Here is a 19194-nt window from a genome sequence, read left to right on the forward strand (position 1 = left end):
TCCGCGCGCATGACGACTCGCACGATCTTATTAAACGACCGATAGCGAGTATACACGATGTTGAAGCCATGGTACGTAGGATCAGTCTCTCTTATCGAGAGTTCTTTATTATCTATAAAAAAAATATATATATACATAATTTTTTTTTATGGTATTTTATTAATCACTCTATTATTGGTAGAACACTGATCCCGAGGCTTTAATGATCATACCCTATCACTTATTCTTTATCTCCATTATTGTAATTTACCATATCTACATATATATTTGAAAGAATGAATATGGAAATATAAATAAAAGTGAGACGTATTAATGTATACTAGGTACTCGACCTTTACTTTAATGCGCGCCTTCGACGGCAGGGTGAGGAAACGCCAACTAAGAGACTGGGCTAAAGAGTCAATAGGTCAGTGGGGCTTGTCTATCATTGTATCATTACATGTCTGACAAAACGCACTTAATAATAATATTAAATTGTCATGAACTTGTCATATTAAATAAATAAAATAATCAAAAAATTATAAGCTAATAATTTATTAAAAAACTCGACATTTAAATATTTTTATTTCAAATATCAAAAATTTTTTTTAAATAAAAAAAACTTGCGATTGGAATTTTGTCGAATTAATTTATTTAATAAATGATAATTTTTTTTTAAATTTGTACACAGATTGTTTATTTACGATTGTAATCTCAGTTGAAGGGCGCGTCAGTCGAGAAAATCTTTAGCGCCACCCACCGTCAAGACGTACAATTCCGTGAGCTTATCTTGTTTCCACCCGAACAAAGAAACAATATTGAAAAAATAAAAGAATTATTGAATGCGTACCAAGTCAATTTAGTATAATTGTTAGATTAGAATTTCAAACTGATAGTAAAAATATTAAAAAACATTTTTTTTCCAATTACACATTAAATTTTATCGAAATACTAATGTAAACTCATGAAAATCGATTGAAAGTGCACTTATGAGAGTCGAGGTCATACTCGTTCGATTTAGCTGACCGAATGACTCAAGAAAACAAAGCACGTGTGGACACTTTACAGGGTGCGTCCAGTAAACTATCATAGAGTTGTCATAATTGTTATTTAAATAAATTTCATCTAAATAATAATAATCGTAATGACAATAAGCTCAATTAATGATAACAATAATAACATTTTAAAATTATGTCTCAAAGCCTCGTGACCAATGCAATATTTTATTTCTTATCACCTCCACTAATGTGTGTGTGTATGTGTGTGTGTATTAACCTCAAGGTTGATTGATGATTATTTCACTAAAAAACACACCCTTAATTTTAAAACTGTCGGTAATTTTAACTTTTTTATCACTTTAATGTTTTAATTATATATTATTTACACTTATTAAACGTACGTTCATAGAAGCAGAAAAAGAAAATGTCTCCGAGAAAAATAACAATAGCGATAACTTATTTTATAAGATTTTTATAAGCTAGACATCGGTATAATTTACTTTTGATTATGCTATTAAATGTATTATTATTACTATTATTATTATTTAGTGTGTCACTCGCGTTTACTTAATGATAAATCACGATACGAAACGTTTCTGGACACACGATAAAACGCACAGAAAGCGGAACTGACGTTTCTTTACGGCGGGGTTGCACTTGCGGGGTTGTACACTACCCCTTAAATTTGGTTTTTTCACCACCAGATGGCAGATGAAAACAGTACTCATGTACTTCAACGCTACCGTTTCATATTATAGAACTAAAATGGTCGGGTTACACTTTTATTTATTTCACTTTATTCAAATTTAACAGATTTACTTTTAAATCATCAAAAAATCAGTACTGACAGTTGAAAATTTATTTTTATAATGAAATTGGCAATCATACATTTTGATAGAAAAATTTAAGAAATTTTTTTTAACTCATAAAAATATCAAAATTTATTGTATGCATCCTATTGAATTAAAAATATTTATTAGTAAAATAAAACAAGAGAATAAATATTTTAAAAAAAATTTTAAATGCTAAAATTAAAAAATCATATAATATAAATGAGATCTTATTATTTTTTATTTTCTTCACAATAAAAAAGACTAAAATAAATCATAAAATATAAAATAAAATTTTTTATTGATGCAATTATTTAAAAAAATAAAAGTTTTTATTGACTCAATTATTTATTTTATTATATATTCAAATAATGTTTTTTTTTTTTTTTTTATATATAGTTTTTATTAAAAAATCTATTTATGTAGTATACAAGTGTTGATTAAGTAAATGGTTATCGTGATTCTCGACAATGAATAAAGAAAAAAAAAATAAATAAATATGCATCAATATATATATATATATATATATATATATATATATAATAAATTGAATGCGTGTGTAAAGTATAGCAGTTATAAGTTCCCCATTGCATTTATTTGTATGAGAAAGCACAACACTAAATATATAGCATAGTACCGAATGGCAAACAGTTTATTACACATAGACGGGAGTTAACATTGCTCAATACAGGAGCATGCAAGTAGGGCGTGATGAGTCGATACAGAAGTAGGTAGGTAGAGCCGGAAAGTCTACGCCGTTGAAAGTGAGAGTAGTTTCAACAAGGGGTCGAATGTACTGTGGCCTGCAGGGTCTCTTTCTGTTATTACTAGTGACCTTGTATTAATAAGTAGCATTAATCATTTTTAAATTATCATACATTAATTATTACTCTCTTTACTCGGTATTAATCATGATAATCATCAAAATATCTCTTTTTAAAAAATGAATTTTTTTTTTAATTCCAATTATTATAATTATAAATAATCATTTTTCAATTTTTATTTAAATAAAAACAATTCATTGATTTTTGAATAATAACAAGATCGCGCATGATGCGTAATATTTATTTGATTTATATTGGCTGGTTGATGATGACGTAGTTTGTTGCATGACTAGTGTAAACCTGCCTTGCACTATACGTAATATAAGTGCATGCGCATTAGGTATTTTAAATTTTAAGCTCGTACTTGTTCGATCCACCAAGGTAAAGTTCTAAGAGATTGTATATAAAGATAACAACAAGAGATTTCGTCAACATGAATAGAAGGTATGTGTTCGTTACAATCAGCACGCCATGTAATATAAACGTAAAAAGCTCTGTATACAACTTGCCACGAGAAGATGGCGCTCTTTCGAACGAGCTTTCGTTTGTTGCGATCGAATGTAGATACGCATGCGTATTTTAAGCTTGGGAATTCTTAAGTAATTTTTTTTATCACTTTTAAATCATCTTATTGATATTTTTTTCGTTTTTATTTATTTATTTACATAAATTGCAATTTTTAAAAACTGTTTGTGTATATTTTTTTAAAAATGGGGAAAAAAATTATGTCATAAATTATCAAATTAAAAAAAAGTCTAAAAATTCATCGATACTTTGAATTAAAAAAGAGAGTATTCATGTCAAATCAACCAAACTATTATGACCGACCATTTTTGATTTAGGGAAGCTTGGGGCACGAAGGCCCCCTCCCAAAAAAATTATTGACAAAAATTTTTTCTTATTTCCCGTTAAGTTATGAGCTCTGTAATGTTTTTATCATATTTTAGGCCAATATGTGATAGTGGGGTAAAATGGACCACTTGAAAAAAAAAATTCTAACGAAAAAATTATTTGTTTTTTCATTTTCCGTCAAGTTATGACCTTTATAATGTTTTTGTGACGTCGTAGGCCAATATGTGATGTATGAGGTAAAATGGACCATTAAAAAAAAATTGTCACAAAAAAATTAACTTGACCGAAAATAAAAAAAAAAATAATTTTTTCAAGTGGTCCATTTTACCCCATACATTGGCCTAAAATATAATAAAAACATTATAGAGGTCATAACTCGACGGAAAATAAAACAAAATTTTTTACCTAATTTTTGAAAGGGGCCTTTATGCTCCAGGCTTCCCTATTGCATAAATTTTTTTTTTTTGCATGCATTGAAAATGGCTATTATATTACTTTTTAACTTTTTAACTTTAGTTACTTGCAAGGTATGAATATTTGTAAAAAAATGACAATACTTATGAGAACTTGTAACTGTAAAATTAAAAAAATTCCACGACATTCTTATAATTCATGAATTTTTGTTTTTATCATTCGTTTTTCAAAACAAAAATTAGAATTTTTTAAAATAATATTTTACTATTGTTTTTTTTTTTTGCAAACGATATTAAAATTTTTTTTCCTTAAATTAATAAGACTATAGCCGGGAAATTCGAACTTTTGGATACTATTCAAAAATAATATTAACAAAATTTTTTTATTGCAAAACTATTAAAACTACCAGAGTTTTATGAAGCCATAAAAAAAAAATTTGTCATAAAAAAATAAGAGGAAATTTATTTTTTGCTAAAGAAATTCTTAAATGCGTACCAGTTAAATTTCTTGTCTAGTAAAATTTATTTTACCACACGTTAAAAAATAATATGACGCAACTAAAATTTAAAGATTTTACAACCGCATGCATAGATTGCTGGTTCTGAACGGTAAAATTCAAAGTACCGTAAAATGTAGGCTATGGATAGTTTAAAATCGATGCCATTTAATTTGTTACTTGCAGTGATAATAAAAAAATCATATTCTGCTAAAAAATCTTGCATTAGTCTTATGAGACACAATAATATTTTTTTCCTAAATTTAAATGAATTTAAATCTTTTATATTTTTCTTGTAAAACTCATAAATTATGAATTTTTTTCCTACTGTATTTATTCAAATTTAACATTAGATAGGGGAGGGTGGGGCAAAGTGGGCTCCTAAGCGTTTGGGGGCCCATGTTACCCCTAAATCTCATCCAGTGCTTATCCATGTATATGTTTACACATTTAGAGGCATAAGAACTAGTAATTTTGATCACTGCGCAAGACATTGTTTGATTATCTCAATAACTTCATTGGAAATTTAGAAAATCTGACTCGGAGGTAAAATGAGCCACTATTAAAACTTTGTCGATTAATTAATTGAATTATTGGGAGGAGTTTTTTTTTGTCATAGATCAAGTATCAAAAATCCAAGCATACATCAGTTTTTGTTTCAATAGACTATTTTACCTCAGGTCCAGCTTTTTTAGCTCCCATTAAAATAATTCAGATAACATATTCTTACAAAAAAAAGAAAATACTCGAAAAATTTTTTTGATCTTACAAACAGTGTCTCATTTTGCTCCGATCTTCCCTATATACTGACTTAAATATAAAAAATTTTATTGCTTAAATAAAAACAATAAAGTTAACTGTAATTATTTATAAAGTATATTTATAAAAAATCAGTGTCAGATAAGAATAATAAGAATTTAGTAATAACTAGAGAATGAATAAAGGTAAACGTTATGTTTTTTATATTAAAGAAGCAATGACTAAATCCGCATTGTGTGTAAAAATAAATAATTAATGAAAAAAAAAATGAATATAATAAAAATACAGTGGATTCGTCGAAATCGACTACGAGGCAACATAACGGATTCTACCGCTATTTAATAGTACAGTTTTTCCCTTTGCCTTGTCGATTACTTTCTCCTGAAACGGTTATGTTTAGTTAGGTTTACTACAAGTAACTCTACTTGCTTCCCACTAGACGATACTTATTGCAATGTTAAATCTCACCTAATAGACATACTCACAATGAAACAAAAAACAAACCAAGTAAACACAGACACTCGGTTTAAAAGTTTTATTTATTTATTTCTTTAATTAGCTTTTTTGAAAAATATCAATTTTTCAGAATGTTGTGTAAATTTGAAAACTCATAAATACTCATTCACTGGGTTTTAAATATTTTTTATCAGATTTGAAATAAAAAAATATAGAATCCATTCATTCATAAGGACCAAAATAATATTTTGAATTTTATATATTGAAATTTTATGTTTGCAATGTCAGTTATATATATTAAAATTATAAGTAGCCATCTTTGATTTCATATAAATGTTGTGATATTGAATATATGACATATAACAACTAGTATTACTGCAACTACTATTGGAAAAAAATTAAATATTTTTTTTTTTATAACTTCAACTGACGTATTTTCCAAACGGTACTTATAACTGTACAACGTGAGTTGTTGACTGCGCGCGCATGCATTCGTGTATTTAAGTTAATTTATGTTGATATAGTGTAAATAAATGCTACTAAATAAATAAATCACGTATAATTAAATTTTGATATTATTTTGAGTACTTATAATAATAATAATAAAAGAAAAACTAAAAAATAATTAAATATATAATAAGCTTGTAAAAGAATTATTTATGTATATGATTGTATCAATAATTATTTTGAATGGATTTTATTAGTATTATTTTTTTGCATACCTCAAGCGCGAAAGCGCAGAAGGTGCTTTATTGGCGCTCAATTTTTTTCGGATACCTCACTTACTTTCAATCACCTCTAAACTTGTTAAAATATATCAAAATAGGTCAAAACTAATATCATCATATAGGAAATTTATTAAACAATAATAAAACATAAAATTGATTTTTCAATATGTTATTTGTAAAATAAATAATTTAGTTGAGGGGAACCCTGATTTCTTGTGGCCCAGGTCAAAAATAAAACTTGATTCAGGCTCGCTTTGCCTAATTTTCTTTTGAAGTTATCGATTTGCCGCTGATATTTTGATAAGATCTCGACTTTTTCAACTTAAATTAAATTTATTTCAACTTTTTCAACTTTTTTCATCTTAGTTTCAACTTATTTGTATTTTTTGGTCTTAGTTTGAACTTAATCGTTTTTACTTCGAGCACGATAGTCATTCACCTAACTTTTGACTTGTTAAACCAAATCGAAAAAAAGTTATTTATTTGCCTTACTTTTTTGTCTTAATATATAAAAATTTCACCTTAGTTTTTACTTTTTCGCCTTATATTTTAAGTTGAATAAGTCTAAACCAAGTCAATTTCAACTTGATTTCAACTTTTTCGTCTTAAATCGTGATTAAGTAAGCCAGTTAAGTCTAAACCAAGGCCAAAACTTAATGTATTTCATATCTCCGTAAAAAAAGTCGAGTTTGTCTTGTGAAAAACGGCTCCAAATTTCGACTTTAATTATGAATAAATACTTGAAAACTTGTAATTCATGAAAAATTTAGCTGCCATTTTTATTTTTACTATTGTTATTATATTTTCCTTTTTTCTCTTCATCAACTACTGGCAGAAGCACTAATGTAACAGTAAAATTGAAAAAAAGAACGACATCGAAAATAAAAAGATGTGATATTAAAACAAAAATTAATAATTTAAAAGTTGAATAAAAATTTACAATTGAAAAAAAAAATGATTTAAAATAAAATGAGTGATTGAAGTGTGCACTTTTAGATTTTCCAACATTTATTTATTTTTTTTGTAATTCGTTTATGAGCTTGAGTTGCAATTGTATATAAATTTGTCACAGAAAATAGTGAATAGCGGACAAACGTTATTCTAGATACGTGTGTGTACGAACAATCACGTAATGTAGGCTCGTCGACAAAGATACCGTTTGACGTGATTACGTCACAAGAGTCAGCGTTCCTGTTCTTCGCATTTACGTGCAAGAAAGAAAGAGGTGAAGAGAGAGAAGTAGAAGTATAGGTATAGAGGTACGTTCTAGTAAAGGGTACAGAGATAGTCAAGTTTAAAAGCAGTAGTCGTTAGAGCTTAAAATAATGGATAAAAAGATGTCTGTGTTTTAACAACACGTTGCGGATCAAGACCAAGACCAAGACAACGATAATGATAAAGATGGACTTGTTGGTCAGGGATTTTTACAAAGCGCGAAAGAGTGAGAGAAGGTTCAAGTAGTGAAAAATGAATAAGTAAGAGAAAGGTGAGATACAGGATATGTTTCTTACGTTTCTCTTGTGAAGGTAAGATGCTATTCCAACTTGACTTGTTCTCTCTACTCGTCCATCGCGGGAAACTCTAGGTCAACTAGTCGAAAGAAAAGTTTCATCACTTCTTCTTATCAATAAACTTTCTTAAAACGTTTAATTGCATTTCCTTTCAAATATTCATTAACTTAAGTAAATATAAATAATAAATAGAAGAATAAAAAAAAATTCTTTTCTGTAAGATAATTCATTAAACTAATGATTAAAGCGAAATTATATCTTAAGTAATGTATATATAATATATAAAATAAAGTTTTTAGGACAACAAGTAAAAGACGATATGCATAATTTACATGAGCTCTATCTTGGATCTTACGATTTATAGAAAGAGTTATCGCAGTACACGGACACGGTCGAAGAGAACGAAGCATTCGTCTCGTGATAATACGTAGCGGTAAATCGCCTGCTCTCATGTGGGCCAATGTCCATGTAAGTAAGAGAAAGAAGGATAGCTATGTTACACGAAAGAGAGCCAACTATATATATATATATATATATATATATATATATATATCGTAAATATACGCGAGTGTACTATAACATATTATACTTATGCGATATATCAGATTTATAATATAAACTATAAGCTACTCGTCGCTAGTTGTGTTGCATGTCCGGGTTCAGGGGCAGTTAAGTAAACACCGCGGTTATGCATAATGCACTATTGTGCGTCTTGCGTTTTGCGTGCCGCTCCCTCTCCTCTTTGCTTATAGATGCTGATGCTCTTACAACTATTACTTATTGCATGAATTCTTGCTTATAAATTGTTTCTAAAGCTCTTTATAATGCACAAATTTTACATCAAGTATATACCGATAGGGGAAAGGTGGACAACAAGGACCACTTCAAAAATTTGGTAAAAATGTCTTTTTTTTTTTAAATTGTTTTTAATCGTCATTTACAACTTACTAGCTTTTTTGTACCATTTTGAGTGTCCCAAAATTTTATTTTTTGCCAGGAATTTTTCAGTAAACTCAACGTATTGTTGGCCACAAAAAATTTATTTACTAATTGTGTAACAAATCTCTTTTTTCACTTATATTAGACATAATTAATTTTATTATAGTCATTTTTTTTGTCGATGGTCCGTTTTGCCCGCATAGGTACAGTAAAAATTTTTTTTGATAACTAGAAATTTGGTTTAATTATATTAAATCGAAATCTAAATAGAAGATTCATCGTAATTCTAATGGACAAAAATTCATTATTTCCTTATAACGGTCCCGTTTTGCCCGCCCTTCTCGTATATATTGCATTTTTATTTAGTTATCATTTATCTCTTACGCTTTTAAATTATCCAACTAGATGGATGTATAAAGTGTAAAGTAATTAAACTTATCTTTTAAAGAATTAAATAATTTAAGAGAAAGATTCGTTTCTTTATTTTTTAATTAATTAATTAAATTATTTTATGAATAAAAGTTTAAAGAATAGAAGGACAATGCAAAGAGGATGATAAATCTCGAGATGAAATCCACGAGGGTACAGTTATACGATCCCGGATTTAATACACCTCGAAGAAGAGGTATAGTGTCGTGAATGCACGAGTTCCTCTCTTCGTTATCTGCGTATCCGCCCAGAAGAATATTAAAGATCATTCCACCAGTTTTATTATTTATTATTGTTCTTTTAGTTACGACGAGATGGAGAGCGTGGGCAGAAGAGAGTCTATAGGATGCCATATATTGCAATCATAGTAAAACTTTTTTATTTTTACTTTATCAATAATTGATTGATATTGTATTTTGTACTTAACATATCAATATTAATATAAATCAGTAGTATAAGTCAATAACTGCTTTATTTTATTGTAAATAAAAGATGATAAATAGATTTCTAGTGTGACTTTACACACATAAATTTCATAATATTAAATAATAATAATAAAAAAATTAAGTACATTCAAATTATTTTTTATATTGAATTGATATCAACTGAAATTTTTACTCACACAAATTATAATATTATTTTGTAAATAAACGTTTTTTCCAATGACAATTGCGATATATGATGTGTAACAATATTAAATTTTAATAAAAAGATAAATTTAAAATAAAAATCGTTTTTTAATTTAAGGAAATGTTAAACTTCGGGTCGACAATTTTTAACTTTTTCAATTTGAAAAGTAAAATTCGAGCACTGATAAGGCACCCTCAGGGCTTTCGTGCTTGAGGTGTGCAATAAAATTATTAAATTTAAATAACAGAATACATTTAAAGATATTTTGACTCGTGAAAATTTTCATCCAAGATTTTCAACTGAAAAAAATCGCGAAATTATAATATCATCAGTAAAATTATCCTTCTGAACTTGAATAGATGTGAAGGTTACAGCGCATATATACTGTGACTGTTAAAACTTTATAGTAACACAATGCAGTATATTGTAAAATAATGAATTTAAAAACTTGAAATTTCATTTCCAATTAATTGACTAAAAAATATTTTATTCAAAACAGTGAAACCACGAAAGTGATTTAATTTTCAAAGTTTTAAGTTGCTATTACACAAAACTGTAAGTTTCCTATTTATTTTTTTATGAGCAAAAAATCTGATTGGAAAATTTTTGAACCGTTCATCTAATGCTCAACAAAAGTTAGTTTTACAATTTAAAAAATTCTATCACATGATGTTTAAATCAAGCATTGTTTCATTTATCTGACTGATAAAAGTTTAATATAGAAAAATTATTCTTGTTTGAAATTTGATGATGTCATAGTAACAATGGACTAATATGTTGGCCTCATGAATTGAAAAAAAGATGTTTCAAAAATTACTATGACCATAGAAAAATTAACAATTATGGCTATAATAATTTTTTAAAAACTTTATATGACCAATGTTATGGGGTCACTATGACAGAATTTCAATCAATAATAATTTTTCTAATCGTAAAAAATTGTAAGCTCTCGACTTAAAGCTCCAAATTGCCTCATATAAACATTTAAAAAGTTCATAGTGAATGTTTTCGTAAAATTTTTGTGACAATTTTTTCATACCCAAAATAATAATAATTAATTTTCTAAATAGAACGCAAAAAAAAAAATCTTCATAAATTTTTATTAAAAATATACAAATAACTATTTGGTGAAAAGTAAAATTTCATAAAATAAATGTATCAACATATACCATCAAATCAATTGTTTTATGAAAACATCAAATTTTTAAAATATTTTATAGAATTATTAATTATTTTGTTATCTATCAATATTTTGTACGATTCCTTGTTTTTAATTTTTAACAAGTGAAAGTAAAAGTTTACATAAATTTTTATAGATGTATAATATTATAAGGTCATTATACCTTATAATCATAATATAAAGTAAAAAGTAAATTAAGCCTAAAAATGTAACACGGAAGTTCGTAAGGTTGACTGAATATTTTTTAGATTTAAAAAAGATAACTGTAATTTATTGTTAGCAAATGTCAAGTTTAAAAATCTACAAGGACAAGTTAGTAAAGTATGAGTATATATATAAACATATTTTTTTTTATTGTTTGCATTGTCGTGTAAATGGAATTTCGTGTGGGAAGATTAAACTTTTAAACTTATAAATGTTTGTCTGTATATATGTATGGGTGTATAAATCTTGACTGTGATGATGTTAGGACGGTTCTCTCAGAGTTGATCCACCCTGCGGTCATTGCACGAGAAGAAAGAGAGAAATAAGATAGGACCGCCCATCCTGTTTTCTTTTACTTCAGAAGCCGATCTAACATAACGCCTCTGAACGGTTTTACAACCGTTAGAATCTATACGATTGCGTAATAAATATAATAATAATAATCCTGATATAAAACACTAAATCTCTGGAAATGAATTTACGAAAAAACAAAAATAAAAAAAAAAAAAAATTTATTTTTTACAATAAAATACCATTAGGATTATATTTTTAAAGTCAATTAATTGGATTATCGTAAACGGAATACAATAAATCAAAGATTATAATTTTTAACTTTAAATCTTGATTGCAGCATGCTATTAAATTTATTATTTAGTAGCCGATCACTAGGATAAGATTCTGATGAAATAAGAAAGATAAAAATAAAATAAGATAATAATGTTTGAAATCCGGAAAAATTTTATTATCCTCAAAATAAATTCTTGTAGTGATGAGTGACTTGTTTTAACATCAGGTATAAGTATAAAACTTGTTCTTTATATTGTCAAAGAGGTGATTGACCTTTAAGCCCTTACTCAATCTAACTTAATTTCACATCATTTTCATGAAAAAATTTTTATTTTATTATTTTTTCTTTTTTACATATTTTTCGTTAATAACAATCTAGAATTATTTGAAAATTTTTTGAATCATATAAATTATGACTAAACGAATAAAACGATATCAAAAAAAAAATTTCAATTACTCAAACAAATTTTTTTCTTTAATTAAAAATAATTTTAATGTATATATTAATATAAAATGTATTTTATCATTAATTACTTTAACGTGTCAATCATAAATTAAAATCTAAAGTGAATAATTTTAATGGAACGTGGAAGTATTTCATCATGAAAAAAAAAAAAAAAAAAAAAAAATGTAAAGCGAAGCAGAATAATAACAATATGTGTGAATGATTCATTTATGATACAGCAGTTTTGTTGTTAAAAATTTAAAAAAACATATGATAAAAGATTAGTACATATTGTTTTGTATAAACATCTTTCTCTAATTATTGAAATAAAATACGCTAAAGAGGAGATCGTCTTATATATATATGCAAGTTTAGTTGGGCGAACGTTACGTCGGTCACGTATCAAGGCCCGTGACTTTGAACTCAACTCTGACTCGGTCTCTTTCTTTTACCAGTTGTTAATAGTATACTGTTGCAAGGCGACGATAACGACCGACTACAACGTAACACGTGCAAGGACGCGCGAGTTAAAACCTCAGTGCTTCGGTTGATGCTCTTGAAATTTAATATCACCTAACAATATTTCATTGACACGCGATTCGTATTTTATTACCATACTTTACGTTTAATTTATACGTCATAAGGACTTATTTATAAATTTACTGACGTTTATATTTTAATTTACTAGACAAAAGAGTGACCTATTGTTCATAGAGTTCTTACTTACAATAGAGTAGAAAAAAAGGTAGTCAAAAAAAATTGATTAGGTAGTAGAGGGCAAAAAAGAAAAAGTTAATCTAAGAATTGGCTGGATTTTTTTTGGGAGGTATAAAAGATTTTAAATTGAACATCTTGGCCAGCAAGCATTACACCTGCGGCCAATGACCCTCGATCAAGCTATCGAATACCTCCAAGCCACAGTTGGGACCCGGCGACAATGACCGACTGCGGAGGAATTTATTTGACTACTTAAAATTATTCAACTGTTAAATATTTTTCAACTTAGATGTATTTGATGTTAAGAAATCATCTACACGCATGTGTATAAATTAGTTTTATTTTTTGAATAAATAGTAAACAAGTTTTTAAATTTTTAAGTTATTAAATATTTAATTCAACGTAACTACGTAACTCTACAAAAAATAACTTGTAAACTAAAATTTTTCTTTTATTATAAAAAAAAAACATTGTGAGATAAGAAGAAATAAATCGAATGATAACATGAGCACGCGAGCTGAAGATTCGCGACTTCAATGAGCGGTTAAGCGAGAAACTTTAGTTTCATTGAAGTCTATTATCTTATGACATTATAAAGTATTATTGAAAGATGTTGAATGAAATACATAAATGAATATCGATTTTAGTATTTTAAGATAATGAACAAGATGACGTGGAGAAAAGGAAGTTAAGAGATGAGAAAGAGTACTTTGAGTAAGTCGTCGAATATAAGAAACAGCTGGTATAGGTTGAACGAGTCTTGAGTTCAATGACTGAGAATCAAGAGAACCCTGCCTGAGGTGATATGTCCCCTCTCTTCTGATTCTTCTTCGTCCTCTGCTACAACTGCTTTTCATCCAGCTTGTAACATCATCCTTCTCTCTACTGTTCTTCATCATTACAATCTTAAATTTTTTTTTTTTTTTTTCTAATACCTAGGAATTCGTGTGACTCATGATTTATTTTCTTATCGCTTTAAAATTTTTAAATTACTCCAAAATGAAAAAATTTTCCAGCATCTACACCGTAAAAAATTTTTTGGACCCAGTGTAGTGTAAATGTCTCGGTGTAAAAATTTAGGAGATGTTAATTTAAAATTTTTGCACCGCCAAATGTGTACATGTATAATTAATGATAATTTTGCGTTGAGAAAATCAATGAGAAAAATATTGAAATGTTCAAAATACTATTTAATATCTAAATAAAATTAATGAAGGTATTGATTAAGTAGCTAAAAATATTCAATGATCGTTTGTTGCTCATTAATCAAAATTACAACGAGTAAGACAAAATGGTGTAAAAAACGTAGATTACACCGTGTTAAAATTACACGGATGAAAAATTTATACCGAGCGAATTTCACACCGTTATTTCGGACTACACGGCCGTGTAAAGTTCTCTGGGTCCATTTTTACACCGAAAATTTTTACAGTATAGTGACAAGTGTTGAATTAAAAAAATGATCATTTAATAAAAGAAAAAAAAACAGTTTTTTTATTAATTAAATAATTAGACAATTAAATAAAAAAAAAATTAACGGATCATCCGACCATTATTTTTATCTAATTGACACAATTGTGGCGTACGTAATAGCCAACAGTCACGTATTATTATCATGTTGCACATAACAAAACCGTTAATGCACGCTTTCCAAAAGGTTATTACCGTGAATATATATATTTGTCTATATAATTATTTAATTCATATTTTTAAATATTATGTATGGATAAAAAATAATAATTTTTTAAAATTAATTTTTGCACAATTATTAATTAGTGATCAGAATAAATTGAATCTATACAAAATAAAAAAAATTATTAAATACAACCATGTATATATTTATGAAAGTTATAATAGTCTATTGTAAGTATGAATAATATGTTGTATATCCAACATACACGACAATTTCGTTTTATAAATCCGGAAATAATTTAAGCATAACAGACGTATTACAGGTAAAAATATAAAAAAATAATAAAATTTTTTGAAAAATTGATGGGCCAAAGAATAAAAAAAAAAAATTACGAGTACGGAGAAATAAAAGAATAAGAATATCTATACACATATATTCTTTTGGTATAACTGAGGATTTATGTTGTCGTAAAGATGAGAATGTCGAAACCCAAAACTAACGTAATACAAAAGTAAAGAGACGACAGAGAAAGAGAGAGGAAGGGACAAAAAGACAGAAAGATCTGGTATTGTATGCGTTACGCGGTTCTTTTGACTCTCAAAAAACCTTAAACTTTTAAGAAGAAACCACAGTCTTTTAACGGTACAAAACCTTCGCCCCGTAATTTTTTCTTTTTTTTCTCACGTACTTCCTGACATTAATTTCATACCTGAACACTTTATAACCACATGTATAATAAACTATAAGTGTCTCTGTACCCAATATATTTAAGTGCACTTATTACGTGACATTATAATCAATATTATCATAATTATAAATTAATTAAATAAAAAAACCTAAAAAATAAAAGTTTAAAAGTCCAAGAAATAAAAATATTTCAAATATGTAAGGTCACGCAGGTTCACTGCCGTGTCTTTATTATCTCACGCTACATCTTCTATTCGGGTTTAAACTTAAATCCATTTATAGAATGATTGAAATAGAAAAAACGAGAGAGGTTAGATATGATAGAAAAACCCCACTGTAGATTATCTTGATAAAAGTAAAGACGTGAGCCCGTCATCGGAATAAACTCAGATACTATAAGTCTGAATAACTAATATAAGACTAAGACCACAAAGTAGAGTGAATTTCTTATCAGTCTTAGTATTATAGATAAGACACAAGTCTGTCAGCAGCCCCTGGGGTTTGCGAACGAGTTGTTCAGGAAGCAACTCGCCAACAGAAGAGTGGGCGGTGTAAATAACCAAGTTATACAGTAAACACGATTTAAATTTTTTTTTATAAATATCATTTTGTTTTAATAATTAAACTATTTATGTATACGATAACAGTTAAATAATGAATATTTTATCTCAAAATAATTTAAATCTATAGGCTATTACAGCCACTGGCGGGCGGGATTTGAATTACATATTAAATATGCATATATTTATATATGAGGTATGTTTATGGTTAAATTTAACTATACTTTAAATATAGAAATAAATGAGTTCCTTATGCATGTTGATAAATAAAATGATTTCATTTGAAAAACCACTAGAATTTATTTAAGCCCGGGGAAAAATAATTTAAATCTAAGATCTACGTAAATCGAAATTTAAAAAAAAGTCAAAGTATCAAACAATAAAATTTCAAAAAATCAATTTTATTAAAATATTAGTCTTATAAAAAAAATTTTAATTTAAGATTTATTTAAATTCAAATAAAAATTTTTTGAATTAAAATTTAAAAAATTGTTTAATCCAGTGTTTAGATAGAAAAAATTTCAGAGGATTTAACTTCTAACAGATATATGAGAAACACATAGATAAAAAACATCAATACCCTATTAGTCTAAGGTATATTTCTCTGTATATATATATATATATATATATATATACATACAGGTAATTTGTTTTACTCCCACCCCCGTTTTATTTCCCTCTCTTATATTTTTAGTATCGTGAGATATACATGCATGCTTGCAGCAGTATATATATATATATATATATATATATATATATATATATATATATATATATATATATATATATATATATATATTACGGACAATAGTTCAATGACCCTCGCTTTTGTTCATGTCCGAACCGGGAAGAGGCCCCAAACTTGTAGGGGCCAACGAAACCGGCGTGCCAACAACACAACTATACTCAGAACTTTTAAGTCCCTTCCCTTTTAGTTTATTCTTTCTCATTCTTTCACTTGGTATTATATGCAGCAATCTCTTGTTCACCTTTTTGGCTTACCATGGCTCATCGAAACTCACTCGGTTGGGTAATCGATCGTAATGCGCCAAGGTCTTTGCCACCTGCCATCAAAAGTCCCTATGAACTTGTTGCATTTCCTCAAGACAGCTCTTTTTTTTCTCTTACTTACACGTAATACGTACACGTGTTTGCAATTTAAGTACGTGGACTTTAATTTTATATCTACAATACATTTATTATACTAATTAAATAAATAAATTAAAATATTAAATTTATTTTTCAGTTTTATTAATTGAGCAATCCCAAGTCATTGACCCCAAGATATTTTCTTTCAGTTTAAAAAATAATGAAATCAATTTAAATATTATCATTCATAAAATCTTTTAAACCAACTACACTTATCACAAAAAAAAATGATTGTGTTATCTTTAAATTTAAATGAATCAATTTATTCATTTTTTAAATAAAATATTTAATGACCTTAAGTAGCCTCAAAAAATTATTCAATAACTATATAATAGATAATTATTAAATTATTGGATACACAATGAATTACTGTTTGTATTTATATTTAAGTATTAGACGTACCATGTAATAAATCTGTTATAATTTGTACTATTCATTTTAATTATTATATAATAGGCCCGTTAATGAATAGTCATAGCGGCGATAATTATCAATAAATATTAATAATTAGCTAATACGAATTTCAAAAGTTTTATAATGGCTTAATACACGCAAGAAAAGTTAATACTAACGGAAGATCCTTGATCCGTTTGTTTAAGACGCTCGACTGCTCGTGAGAACGGTAAAAAAAAAGAAATAACTTATAGATTAGAAAAATAATTATTTAACACGGCTTATAATCTATTATACTCCACAAATTATTATCATATTAATAAATATGTGCACATTTAAAATTAAAATGGTATGGCAATAAATAAAAAAAAACTGTGTACCTCTTATAGTGCTGGGCATCTTGTACTAAATGTCATATCCTGATATCCAAAATGAAAACACGTAATTTCGTGGTTTAAAAAAAATTTTAACACTTCACTGTTAATGATAATAATTCAAATCACTCACATAAATCTTTGAGCTTCACAAATAATTAAATGCAATAAAATAAAATGAAAAATAATTTTTTTTTTTATTTCTTAGCAATTATTATTTTTTTCACTTAAAAGTTTACGAAATCCCAATAAATGGGAATTAAGTAGCGAATGTCAAAGGCACTTCCATTGCATTTAAAAAAATATATATTTAACTTTTATTTTTTAAAAAATATTTATTATTTAAATTTTATTTATCAGAGAAATGCTCGTTCGGTTCGTGATATATAAAGATTTACCATGAATCGATCGAGTATTTCTCAGTTGTCGTGTGTCAGGTGTAGGTCGACGACATTCGTATATAATCAATGTAAAATATACCAAGTCTACGCTTCATGTATGACATTCAATAAATAAATAATACAAAGTTAAATAAAGTTATGTCACAACTTGGCGTTTAATCTCAAGTCCATTATAATTTTAATTATTATATTAATATTAATAATTATTAATAAAATTACAAAACACTAAAAATGTTATTTGAATATTAAATTAACACTTGCGTTTGTTGCAAACATTTACACTAGGAGTAAGTACACTTTATTAAAACTGTTCATTTAAATTAATATAATTTGATTATTAATTTTTAATGTTTGATATAAAATTTAGAATAAATAAATAAAATTTTAAATTTATAATTTAAAATAAAATATTTAATTGAATAACATCAGATCGGAAAATCCGTGCGAGGTTTGGAGGTCTGGTGGTGGTGGTCGGTGAGTGACTCTACCGGCAACGGGGTACAGAGAAATCCACAGGTGCTCTGAGACCGCGGTGGCCCTTACTCTCTCCCTTCCTTTTTCCACCACTTTATCGTCATCGTACTGTGTTTGGTTCTTTCTCCTCCCACCATTACATCAACGTTATGTTGCCTTTAACTTTAAACCACCGTATACAATAATAAATATACACATATATATACATACGCACACATGTTGTATCAATTTTTCAGTATCTCCTTCTCATATATTAATTTATCCTATACTTATATATACGTTTTCGTCTCATGTTATTTAAATCGAGAATTTCGTTTCTCTTGATTGGATCTGAAATCTTAATGATTCTGTGCCTTAATCATTATCCGAACAGTTGGAAACCTCAGATGATTTTTTTTTTTTTTTAATTTATTTTGAATGTACTTCCTTTTTTTTAAGCCAAAATTATCTAATGATTTAAGTGAGTCGATAATATGACGGGGGTACGTAAGAAATTATTAAATTTTTATTATTGAGATTTAAGGTAAAAGACCTAGTACCCGATCAGGGAAATAGTTCTAGATCA

The 19194-nt window shown here is 27.3% G+C and overlaps 1 protein-coding gene across 1 annotated transcript in view; it reads right to left on the minus strand.

Annotated features, from left to right (window-relative positions):
• Window positions 1-18633, minus strand: part of LOC103574219 (probable nuclear hormone receptor HR3) — a 103303-nt gene extending 84670 nt beyond the window's left edge. Inside the window, exon 1 of the mRNA XM_053738058.1 lies at window positions 17761-18633. Within this exon, the coding sequence (XP_053594033.1) occupies window positions 17761-17779 (19 nt within the window). The 5' untranslated portion in view covers window positions 17780-18633. The remainder of the gene's footprint in view (window positions 1-17760) is intronic.
• Window positions 18634-19194: the final 561 nt, after the last annotated feature.

The sequence above is a fragment of the Microplitis demolitor genome, chromosome 4 (assembly GCF_026212275.2).
Source record: "Microplitis demolitor isolate Queensland-Clemson2020A chromosome 4, iyMicDemo2.1a, whole genome shotgun sequence".
NCBI lineage: Eukaryota > Metazoa > Arthropoda > Insecta > Hymenoptera > Braconidae > Microplitis > Microplitis demolitor.